Consider the following 12,712-nt stretch of genomic DNA (forward strand, 5'->3'; position numbering starts at 1 on the left):
ACTAAATTGATCAAATGTTTTGCTGTTTAAGAATTTGGACAGTTTAAAAAGACTTTGGGGATCTGTAACCCCTCTGCAGAGGTGTCACATTTTAGTGGTCAGACCAGCCACATGGTATCCAGTTTCAGAAGCTTTGCCGTGTGTGACAGCTGTCAGCCCTGCAGCCATGCAGAGGGGTCTCATCATAGACAGCAGGCCTGCTTGGGATGGGTCGTGACGTGTCAAAAAACGGCAGCTATCCCCTTCTGTGTAACCTCCCTAAGCTCCTTGGGGAGGTTTTTGGGTGTGGGGGCAGGGGTGGCTGAGATGGGCCCAGCTGTGATGTACTCTGGCTAATGGCAATCAGCACAGATGGCAGTCTCTCTGTCCCTCTGTATTTGTGTGGGACTCAGCATACACAGGCAGCTTTCCAACAGTGTGCATCACAATCACAAATGGACCTTAAAATGGAGCTTTAACATGCATGGGCACAGCATTTAGAGTCAGTGACCAATTATGTAATTTAGCTTTATACTGATAAGCCTCAGCTGCACTTAGAGTGCATGCATATGCATAATTAGCCACTGCAATATGATATGATATCTAAGCATTATATCTGATGGTGATTGGTTTGGTGCAGGCATCAGCAGCTGTGGGTCACTGTGGATTTATAGTGGTAAAACAGATTTTTTTTTCCTAAGCAGAGATTGTGGTTTACACATCAGAGATTAGTGTTTACATCCAGGTAGGCCATTAACTGAGGAAAATAAACAATTTTCTATCAGGTGACATTTATGTGAATATCTGAAGTGGCAATCTAAAAAATAATGTGAAGACATCTTTGACACTAAATCCTGTTTATGAGATTCAAGCTTCTTCTCCAAGCATTCATGGTGCTTGGACAAGAATAAGTACTATTATCCTCTTGTAGTGACCCAACAACTAGATGTAAAGCTTTCTGTTGCAAAAGAGTCACAATAGCTGGTTTTATTTTAGATGGATAGTCCTCATTTATATTATACTCTTACTGCTCTCATCTGTCAGTAGAGACTCCTTTCAGTACAAGCTACATTCATCCATTCAGAGCTTTAATTCAATGTGTACGAGGGTTGCACATTAGTACTAACACCTGAAACATGCAATATCAATGATGATAAAATGACTTGCAAATATATGGACAAATTAATAAGAACTATGTTCCATAAATACCCTTGTTTGTACCAGCCAGTTGTTGAACTTGCACAGAAGTGTGTGAGATCATGTACAAAACCCATTACTTGGTTGGGATGCCCACCAATCAGAAAACACTGTTGCAACAAGGATGTCACGATCACAGATTTTCTTGGTTTTACGATTTTCAGTTTTTTATTTTCTGATGATCATGATTATTATGCGTGAATTATTTTCCCCCAAAAAATCACCTGAACACTCCTTATAGGTCTTTAATATTTATTTATTTATTTATTTTTATGCCAAAAAAACTAACTCACGTAACAACATAGTAAAGTAAAAGTAACTAAGTCTCATTCCAGCTAAATCTCTCCTGTGTAAAGAATAAATAAATCCTACATATTAACTTTGGAGTTCTCTCAGATGGAAAGGCTACAGGTCCTCTACCTGGACATGGGAGGTTTCTTTTTTTTAAACCACATTATTAAGATTGTTTTAAACATTTCTTTTCAACCTGAGTGGAGAATTTAGAAACCCAGGAAACACATCCAGCTAGCTTTAACTTCCCTCTGTCCTTTAGCAGAATAATAATGTGTCACAATATGCTGTAAGACCAACCAGAGTCATACATAATTGGCATTAAAATGGCAAATAGCAGAATACAATTTAATTCTAATGTTGCGTTAGATAAACATTAGCACCATTTAACCGAAGTAGATTATTTGTAGGCTATAAGGCAAGGTTCAGTAAATGCTGCTGAACGTGTTGCGCTGTAAGACCAACCCGAAAATAGCAAATGACACGATAATGTTTCACTTCAGCATTATGTTAGATAAATATTAGCGTCATTTATGCAAACTATTGTGCATTTATCCTTACTGTAGCAAAATAAAGCTGCTTGTTATCCAGGTGGTGAAACATATTGGATGTATTTCATCCTTTATTTGCAACCTTTTATGTCCTGCTTTACAGGCTGGTGAGCCGTTCTCCACAATGACACATTGGTCATCTTTTTTTTTCTTTTTTCTTTAACCCAAAAACAAAAATCCAACAAGCATGTCTTAATCCTGTCTTAATAGTGTCCCACTCAGGGAGCCTCTTCTGCAACCTTCACGGAACTAAAACGGCAACACAAGCGAAAACACACGGATGTGGTGTAACTTTGTTTTTGTTGCATGCGGAGGTTGCGCTGATCTGCTGTTATGGTTCATACTTAATATTTTATAGAAAGTGATGATTTTAAGGGATCTTTACGATTAATTGATTGTAGCATTTGATGATTAATTAATTAAAATAATTGTGACACCTCTAGTTGCAACCGGAATTGAACCAGGGGTACTGGTACCAGCATACAGTTTTCGCAGGCAGGTTCAGTGTCTTACTCAAGACAGTTTGAAGGGTTGCAACATCTAATATTTACTTGGGAGGCAGATATGGTGTTTTGTTGCTTTTGCAGCCAAGACACTGTGATTAGAAATATTTGAGCTGTAGCTGTTTTTATTCTGTAGTTATTTGCCAAATGGCAAGCCTTGAAAGATCCTGTAAGGGATTCTGAAGGATTTAAACCGAATATGAAGATTCTAATCTGGATTACAATTTGATAAAAATGCTGTTGAACTTTGGTGGAAAATCTTGTCAAACACCATCTCTAAAAGACTGAGATGTTTAGTCCTTGAGTAAGATTGATCGAAATTAATCCATTTTTCTTAAACGTTTACAGATTATAAGATTTAAAGTGCTTTGCTCTCATCTTTAGGTGAATCTTTCATGCAGTAAAACAAGGCTGTATTGGTACAATAATATGCACATTAGCAGTAACCCAAGACATTACATGAGTTGTGAATGCAGCCTTCTGAATGCATAATGTATGTGCCAGTCCATGCTGAGGGCCACACACAAGGCTACTGTTTGGGCTGTTGTGTGACCCTGTGAGGAGTGCCTGTCACCAGTGACTGAATGTATTCTTACTCAATTTCTATGGTGCAAAGATGTTCCTTTCCTCCCCTACGGCCATAGTTCCTGTTTCATAGGGACCAAGGGATGCTAAGGTTGGCTGGGTAGCCATTTTCTGTCAGCTGAGTGCTGAGCCACACATGACACCACAAAAAGCAGCACAGAGGTTTTGACAGACTTTTGCTCTAAAACATTTTTATAGCATCTGAAGTTTTAAAAGAGTTTGATCAGCAAGTTGCATTCATTGACCCTTGCACCTTAAAACCTATGCTCCTGACTTTGTTCTGAGTCCAGAATTATTCCTGCTTTGAGTCAACAACTAAAAGCTCACTCTGTTGAAATGATTTTGTTGCACTGCAAAGCTTTATTTAGCTTTATGTTGTAATCCTATTTAAAGTAATTCATCTGGGATTCAAACGGGCTGCTCATTAGCAAAGATGAATTATCCTTTGGCCCTCAGAAAGTAATTTCCGACTTCAGAATAAGTCATAATACTCAGTGATAAAGAGCCAAGAAGTTATTTTCTTATCCAAAGTAATTTGAAGGTATCTGTTAGATGAACAAAACAACAATGGGGCATAATAAAGTCATGTTCTCCAGCTGTTAATAACCCTGTTATGTGCCTGCCAGTGCTGCTCACAGCAGGAGCTTGTGGAGTTAGAAATGTGAGGCAGATGTAGTGTTTAAGTTCTGGGTTTTTTTTAGTCACTGTGTCGACCTTTTCGGGGACCACCTCACTCCACAGTTTTGTTGATCCAGAGGCTGTGTTCCTCGGCCACTGCTGGAAGCGGAGATCCTCCCACCCCGTGGTAAACACGTCCCTATTAATAGAGCTGAGCAAGAAACGGGCCAGCAGCAGAATGACATGACATGCATCTATACTACAAACCCCAGTAGAGATCCAGTGTGTAGCCCCAACCACACACACACGCCCTCAAAAACACATCCCAAAATCTAAGGCTGTGGAAACAGCTTGCACAGAGGGCCTGCAGTTAGATCTGTCATCTTTGAGGAAAACAGCCAATAGATGTTTTCTCTCATTAGCTAATTTTAGCCCTTTTGGACAGCATCTGCTGTGGATTTGTTGCTTGTTAAGGAAGAAGGTCATTCTATGAAAAACATGTAAAGGTGCAGCTCAGATACTTGTAATGGATTTTTGTGTAGAAATACTCTGCAAAACATGAGGAGGGGCTGGTGTCATTATTATTATTATTGCTTATAAATTATCTTTCAGTCTTTAAATATAAGTGATGATAAAACCTGGAAAGCATCTGTTTTGAATTGATGCCATTTTATAGTTAAATGCAGAATCAGGTTGCACAAGAGTAAATATATAATTAGCAACAAATATTTAACTATTTTTTTAATATAACACAAGTCATACAGTTATTGCCATTTTTAATAAAGATGCTGTATATCACATGTTTTCCTAATTTGATGCAGTTGTGAAGCAGCATATCCTCTTATTTGGACCCTATACAAACATTCATTGGTGTTTTTGAATCACATTTATTTGTGAATAAGAGAAAGTGAATCCAGAAGTATTTTCATGCTCACTTGAGATTGTTTTAGCTTGTTTTAAAAAGGCTTGATCAGCATTAGGGGGAAAACAGTGGAATCATTTTTTAATTTCATTTCAGCAGCTGTCGCCAGTCTGAACTGCAAACATTAAAACCATGATATTGGTCATCAATATCCCAGATACAATATCCCAGATCCCAGATATTCCTAAATATGTAGTTAATTCCTTAAGAAGAGCTGTGACATTTTGTCAGTTTCACTCAGCTGTTTTTAAACAGGTGAGTAAGGATAATTATGTCACCAGGATCATGATTATGTAATTGCATGATTTATAAATAGCGACAGGCTTGTTAGTAGCATGTTTAAATAAAGTTCCTGCTTTGTCTTGTGTTGCAAATCTGGAAATCTCTATTACCAGGATGTGTCCTGTTTAAATCGACTCAAGTCAAATTTTGATCAACATGACATGTAGTGCAAACAAAGTTATTTCGCTACTGGATCTTTTTAAATTTTTTATTCATATTATACTGTTTAATGTTTAAGTAATTCCACTGTTAAAGACCTTTTAAAAGAAAGTCAAGTCAGTGGCTGATGTTCTTTTTAGGTCAAATGTCAAACACGCTTGATCTTTATGTTCATCATAACCAAACAGCCCATTTTCAGGTTTCATCTTTCTCTGTTTGACCAACAGTGGAAACCAGAGTTTGTTTGTAGGACAGTATCACAGCAGATGTACAGACGTTCGACATTTTTATTTGATTAATTACTTTAAATGAGCAATGATTTATTACATTTTGTTATTTAGTTTCCTCCTAATCAACCAATTAGTCTGAGCTGATGAGTGAATTAATGAGCTAATTGCTTCGGAGATGGACATTTTTAATTAAGCTGACCTGAGTTCCATTAAAGGGTGGGAGTGCAAGAGCAACAAGAAATAAATTAATTAGTCTATAGTCTGAAAAATAATTAGCAAACGGCTCTAGAACTGGTCAGCTGTTTAGTCATTTTTTAATAAAAAATTAAAAAAAAATTATAATCTGAGCTTCTCTTTTTATTTTGCTCTGTTTTTGTGAGCCCTGTAAAAAGAATAAATTTGGGGTGTGAAACTTAGATTTCCATACTTTATAAAATAATTTCTAACTTTTTAGGAACCAAATGCCGCTCGCATTAGTTTTTAATTCTGCTGAATAAAAATGCAGGGATCCCTGCATGCTGGGATGCGGTGTTATCACCGCACAGGCCTGAAAAGCAGCACTGCATCAGTTCATAACAAGTCAGCTGACTCATCCAGTTTTTCTTTTTACCCTCCTTTTTCCTGCACTCCAGTGTGATTTACAATGACAACTGAATCAGGCGCAGACTCAGAGGCCAAGCAGCCACAGGAAAACAAGGAGACGGAGAGGGGGAAAGCTAAAGCAGCAACCGAACCCACTGTGCCTCAGAACCAGCCGGAGCAGCTTCCAGCCGCCGCCGGACACAGCACCCCGGCCAGGAAAGTACAGGTCAGCCTCACCGTGAGCACATGAACCCAGTGTCGCTTCCCCAAGATATGGACCTAAGAATTCGGGATCCATGAAAAGTCATCCATCTCTCATCCCTGTGTTGATCCATTCAAACATCCTACACCATTATTCTCTCTTCTCAGTGAATTGTGGCTTTGTGGCTGAAAATGGAGTTGACATGACCTCTGTGTCCTTCATTGTTAAAAGTTGTCTGCAGTAAAACATGTTGGTTCATTCACACTGCATTTTGGAAATGAGGAGAGAAAGGGATGGGAAGACCTTCCTCAAAATGCAGATGCTTTCATTTCCAGCACTGATCAAAGTGAAGCTGCAGCTTCATACTGAATGGTTCAGTAAGCAGGTACTGAACTAGCTGGTTGAAATGAAAACCCCACAAGGTTTTTTGTAAAGAGTCTGAACTGTGCAAACTTTATTTGGGGGAAAAACTAAATAGTTATGGTGTAAAGCAGCCTTCAGCCTTTCATTTCATCTCTAAGGAAGCCCAGGCAGCTTCTGAGGTTATCTAACACTAAGTGCTCATCTACAGATTCTGGCCCAAACAGCTTTCTGGGCTTCCCATCTCATTGATGTGAAGATTAAATTTCCAGTTCCTCCAAACAACAGAGGGACAGTGTCAGGCACATTCCTGCTTATTCTCCAATTTACTTTTCGAGAGGAAAACATTTTCACCAGCTGTTGTTCACAGATATGTTCTGTGTTCAACTTCAGGGCTCAGATCAGTAACATAACGTGTTAAAATCAAACAGCAGCATCTTTCAGGTGTTTTTTTTTTCTTTCTTTTTCTTCTTCTTCTTGGGTGTGTGTGTGTGTGTGAGGCAAAATTGTTTTGTTGATGGTTAGACATGAGAACAAGCTGAAAGAAGTTGGAGTGATGGCTGGTAACTGAAGGGTCTCAGCTTTAGAGCTGGGATTAGCTCTGAGATGTTATTATATTTGCTTTTACGTGACATGGCAGGCGTGTCAATGATGACTGTATCTGAGTGCGACACTGGATTCATGAGAAACAAGCATTAAGAAATTAAAAAAAATTCAAAGTTGCCTCAGCCTGACACAGAGCTGCTGACAGATGCAGAGTCGTTTTGCCACCTAATGACTCACCTCATGTTGTGGTAACTAGTTTAAGTACGCTCTCAGCCCCTTTGACCCAGCAGGATTTTTTCATGATGTCGACAAATTGAGCACAGAAATGGAGGATTTGATGAAAAGAGGAAATAGAGCATGAGCATGCATGTGAATCATAATGAGGGAGCAGCAGAAGCAGGGTGAGGTGATGGATGGATTCATTATGTCCCAAGCAGCCTAATGTGGCAAAATAGTGATTAAGTAAATGAAATGTTTTTTTTTAAGTTAGATGCACAAGATCATTTACAGGATCATTCTTGTATGAATGTCATGGGTTCCCAATGATATGTCAGATTTAGCTGTCACTGGTTAAAACAATTGTTTATTTCCTATTTTATATTCTTTATGTTGTAGAAAGAGAAGGTTTACTTGTGATTAAATAGAGCTCATACAATAAGTTGTTTGATATACTGTCATGCAAGAATGCAAGATTTCCTCTTTAAGCTGCAGTTGTACTTGACTCAGGTCTTTACACGCTCAGATTGTGATGTCAGCACAGCGCTATGACCATTTATACTGCATATGTCACTGCTCACATGTTCCAGAAGTAAAATCTGACCACAGCAGCTTTTCCACAGTTTTTTTGCCCAACTTTTCATGTTTTCCAACTGTCACTGCAGTCTCCCTGCACTACTTCAGTTCCAGCTGGGAATCCATGTGTTTCACTGTGTTGATTGTAAAGACACATTTCCTCACTGACTTATGTTTCCAGCTCATCCATTCAGCAGATGCAGCAGCCAAACAGCCTTTTGCTGTCTGCAGATGTATTTTAGGTTGCATTAAGGAAAAGCAGCACTTCAAATTGGATTCTAATGTATCTAATAAAGCATATTAACATGCTAACATTTGCTAATTGGCATAAATTGTCTTAGGCTCAGCTGCACCTGGAAAGGAAGATAAAAAATGCTATAAGTTCTGCAGGTTTTCTGTCATGAAGCAAAGATTTGGATATAAAGGAACTGACCTGATCAAAGCAGTTTGCTTTTAGGTTGCAGACATTGTGGCATTAATGAAGCTGATCCAGACAAGTGTACTTCAAAATCCTCTGAACAGATTTTAATGGATGAGGTAGCGCTGTTGTCAGAGCTGTGAGAATTGGCAAAAACAAGACTGAGAGAAATCACAGCACTGTGACACAACATTGACAAATCTTTCCTGTGAAACACACACTCCAGCAGAGCACACATATGCGCACACACACACACACACACACACACACAAAACAGAGCGGCCTCAGGTCACAGCTTCAGAGCTGTGATTTCATACATCTGCAGTTCCTCTCATCAGTCATGACTCATCAATAAATGTGAATTAGATCCTTTGATGAAGTTAGAGTTTCCAAGAAATACCAAAGTTAAATTACACATTTAGTTTAACCCCCATGCTCTCTAAAAGTAACCATTTTCCTTTCTGGTTGGTGAGTGAGTCCACGGGGAAAACTGGTCCACTCTAGGAGCAGCATGATGAATATAACCTGAGGAGCAAGACAAGGAATGAACAAGGGCATAACAATAAATCCGCTTCACTTTGGGAATAAAAATGAAAAAAAATCTCAAAGCTTTTCCAGAATAAAGTCAGTCCGGAGGAGCTTTGTTTTCAGTGAAGTAGAAAATTGGATTTTCTCTATTTAAGACAAAATGGCTGTACACCTCGAGCTCTTCTCAGTGGGACTCTATTACATTTAGTCAGGGTCCAAGCCCCTATTTTTAGCTTTAGGAATGTGACACAACTGTTAGCTTTCTGATAGACGTCTAGTTTAAGTGACATTCAGGGCACACGGAGGCATTTACACAGGAAAACAAGAGCAGTGTTTTTCTTCTAGTCTTTGAACACTTTCAGCCTGAAAGCATTAATTTCTTAATCAACATTAACAATGAGGCCTCAACAGCTTCACATATATTTATTAAAGAAGTTAAATGCAAATATGTCACAAAGTCTGGACAACTATGGTTATTAAACCCCTGAATCATCATTCTTATTACTGTAAAGTGACAGTTGTCTTTCTGTCAGGAGCAGGAGGAACAGGACCAGGTGTCCCACAGGTCGTCCACCAGCCGTCTGTCCAGGTCTCCTTTGAGGGGAGTGAAGAAAGTGAAGATCATGCAGTGTAAGATCACCCTGCTAGATGGCTCCGACTACACGCTCAATGTAGAGGTGAGTTGCTGCATGCTGTCTGTGTAGTAATGATGTTTTGTTTTTGTTTTTTTTAAGGAAAGGCTAATGTAAGTTTTAATTATGTTTGTCACTACTTGAATTAACTGGATTAAAGATACTTAAAGGAGAAAAGTAATTTTTTTGCCCTACTGATTTATAATGGCTGCATTAATCTAAAGTATAATAACTAAAATTACATCAAAACTTATTTTTAAATATGTGAAATGATATTACATAACGAAGCAATTGGCACATTTTCATACTTTTTGCTGCTTTTTTGGCACAATGTGGAGCCTAAATATTTTAAGTTACAGTCAATTTCACAGACATTTGGGCCACAGCTAATCAGGTTTATATGCTGCAGCAGCAGCAAGCTCTGTCGTACAATAAGAAGGAATGCAACAAGCTGGAAATTTATAATGTTTGAAGTTACAAGCAATTTGCTGTGCTTGTTTTTGCTTAGGGCTCCTCCAGGTCGTAGCTGGGTGTTTTATCATGTAACAATAATTTTCACTGCAATTCAAATTGAAATATCAGTTCAACACACACACAGTAATCATTTTGTTAGAAATACTTCAGAAATAAAATGTGTAAATGTTTACATTTTCTTTCTTTTAACAACCAAAAGTTTCTTTTTTTTAATTTGATAAGGAAAATGCTAATATTTGAAGGTGTGGTGTGTAATTGATAGTCAGACTGTAGTCTTTGTTATTATAACTAAGTTCTAACAGTATTTAGTTTAAGACTCTAAATAGGACTAAGGTTTAGACTTTGTCCTGATTTAGTGTCTACAAAGACAAATTTATTTGTTTACCTTTCTTTTACATTATGTGGGCATTTTAAAGCTTAATCTACAAAAAGTCTATTTTTGTTAAAAGAACCGACTGTTTTTCATTTAAATGTCTGATTGAACTCAGGAATAAAACAATATTTGACATTTTTGTGATTTGATATGCTGCTTGGTGGTGTGGTTAGCACTGTTCCTTCACAGTAAGACGGTTCCTGGTTCAAGCCTCGGCTGAGGGGAATGAGCCTGAGCCGAGCCTTTCTGTGTTAAGCTTGCGTGTTCTCCCCATGTTCTCCCTGTGTATGCATGGGTTTTCTCTGGGTGCAACGGTGTCCTTCCACAGTCCAGAGACATGCATGTTAGGTTAATTTGTCCCTCTAAATTCTCTTTAGGAGTGAGTGTGAGTGGATGTTTCTTGCTGTTTTGGCCCTGTGATGGACTGGCGACCTTTTCAAGGTCTACCTGCCTTTCACCTAGTAGCTACTGGGATAAGCTCCAGAATAAGCAGGCATGGAAAATGGATGGATGGATGAAAATGCATCAGCATGGGATACCATCACATATTCATGGCTGTCTCACATCAAACGAGAATCGTATCCTGGCTGAACTTGGGATTTTGGGAAATGTCAAATTGTTATCACATTGTATCATGATCAGACTTGTTATTTACACCCTTGGTGCTAATTGATCTGTGCGAGCTGGATTTCCAAAACAAGTTTAAGGAAATTGTGCATGTTTGGAGATAAAACATTGGCTTTTGGTTGCTGTAGATGAGTGTCCTCCCTTTATTTTGATCTGTGATGATCGGCTAATCAGTATTTTATTTATGTGTGTGTGTGTATATATATATATATATATATATATATATATATATATATATATACACATACATACATACATACATACATACATACATAATCATAAGAGCTAAATGACTTCATAGATCCTGCCATCATCTTTCTTCAACATCTGAATTTTTCTGTATTTAAATATAAGTCTTTGCAGGAGACTATGTTCAGGAATTGGGCTCGACAGCTTTTGCATAATCTTGCTAACAGATAAATAAATAAAGAGCACTGAAAACATACAAAACATTCCTGCCACCAATGAAAGCGTACTATTTTGAGCAGAGCTTTCACGGATTTACACATTTACAGTTGTATTGTGGAACTTCAGGGTGATATAGTTTTATTCCACAGCTTCTTTATGTAGTCTCAAAGGGAAAAACCCTCATGTAGGAGCTGTTAAATGTTTAGTAGTTACCTCAAAGCTCATCTGCTACCCAGAAATGATCCATTTAAAAAAGCAGAGGCACCATCCAGTAACAAACATGTGCCTTTGTGTTCTAAAAATGGAGCTCTTAACGCCAGCAAAGTGGTTTTCATAGGACCTGAACAAGGAAACGGGATGTTTTGAGAAGATGAGAAATTAAACTTTTTTTTATAAATTACACAAAAAACCAATGTGCTAATTAAGGTGATAAATGGGTTAATTATTTTGTAGACAGTATCTTCAGTAAATTAGATGTTTGTTATGTTTCGCATTAAGTGGAGCTTCACATTTGGTTTTATTATTGTCAGATGTTTTTTGCAAGTTTTTCCCAAAAGCTGTGACCTTCAGTGGAACTTTCTATCTGATACCCAGAGCTTATTAAGTATCAAGTAGAGCCCACAGTAAAAATGCCTTTTTGTTTGTGTTGAAGCTCCACAACACAACAGCAGCTTTATGTCTTTAAACTGTCGGCCTGTCTGTTCAGTCATCAGTGAGGCTCCTGAACTTATTAACGCTTCATTTTCCCTCCTTGACTCTCTCATCAAAGTTATGAGACTTTGATTCCTAAAATGTGTTCTGGCTGAACGAGAGAAGCAGACCTTCCCTGCAAATCTCCTTAAAGCAGATTCCTCCCCACCAGGGGTTTGGATCGAGGGATTAGCTGACTGCTCTGGTAGTGGTGAGGTGATGGGTTCAGATGGTGGAATGGGAGCATTTGTTGGGAGGAATCAGTGTCAGATGTCCCACTGTGGCACTTGACAGAGAGTGGACGTGGTGAGGTCAGCCTTGAGACACAGATATAGAAAATCTGAATGAATAGGGTTCTCTCAGGGCAATGTTATCAAATGTACTGAATTTAAAGACACAGGAAGCTTGAGTTGGATCATTTAATCATCAAAGTGAATATGCTTGAGGTTGGTATGGACAGAAACTCAATAATGGGCCTTCGAAATGCAGAGTTCATGCAGAAATTCCTCAGAAAAATGAATCAGCCAGCAAATATGGTGTGTGAACCTGATGACACTGCAGTATGTTATATCATATTCTAGAGCATTTGCTATGTTTATAACATTCCTGATTATCAGTTAAGCTGCAGGAAAAAAAAAAATACTAAAAATAAATTTACAAAACTTGTACGATAAACTTTAATTTAACCTACAAAGGGAAATTCCAGCTGTTACAAAATGAGAGAAAAATAGCTCCATACTAAAAAAAACAGAAGTTAAAAAAT

General features: G+C 38.2%; 1 protein-coding gene across 11 annotated transcripts in view; it reads left to right on the top strand.

Moving 5' to 3' along the window:
• Positions 1-12,712, top strand: part of epb41l3b (erythrocyte membrane protein band 4.1-like 3b) — a 60,163-nt gene that overhangs the window by 16,167 nt on the left and 31,284 nt on the right. For 9 of the 11 annotated variants that reach the window (XM_041992034.1, XM_041992030.1, XM_041992033.1 and 6 more), the window contains exons 2-3: positions 5,950-6,125; positions 9,279-9,422. In XM_041992034.1, coding sequence (XP_041847968.1) covers positions 5,961-6,125; positions 9,279-9,422 — 309 coding nt within the window. In that variant the 5' untranslated portion in view covers positions 5,950-5,960. The remainder of the gene's footprint in view (positions 1-5,949; positions 6,126-9,278; positions 9,423-12,712) is intronic. The other 2 variants (XM_041992035.1, XM_041992032.1) reach the window with 2 other exon arrangements.

Source organism: Melanotaenia boesemani, chromosome 8 (genome assembly GCF_017639745.1).
Source record: "Melanotaenia boesemani isolate fMelBoe1 chromosome 8, fMelBoe1.pri, whole genome shotgun sequence".
Lineage (NCBI taxonomy): Eukaryota > Metazoa > Chordata > Actinopteri > Atheriniformes > Melanotaeniidae > Melanotaenia > Melanotaenia boesemani.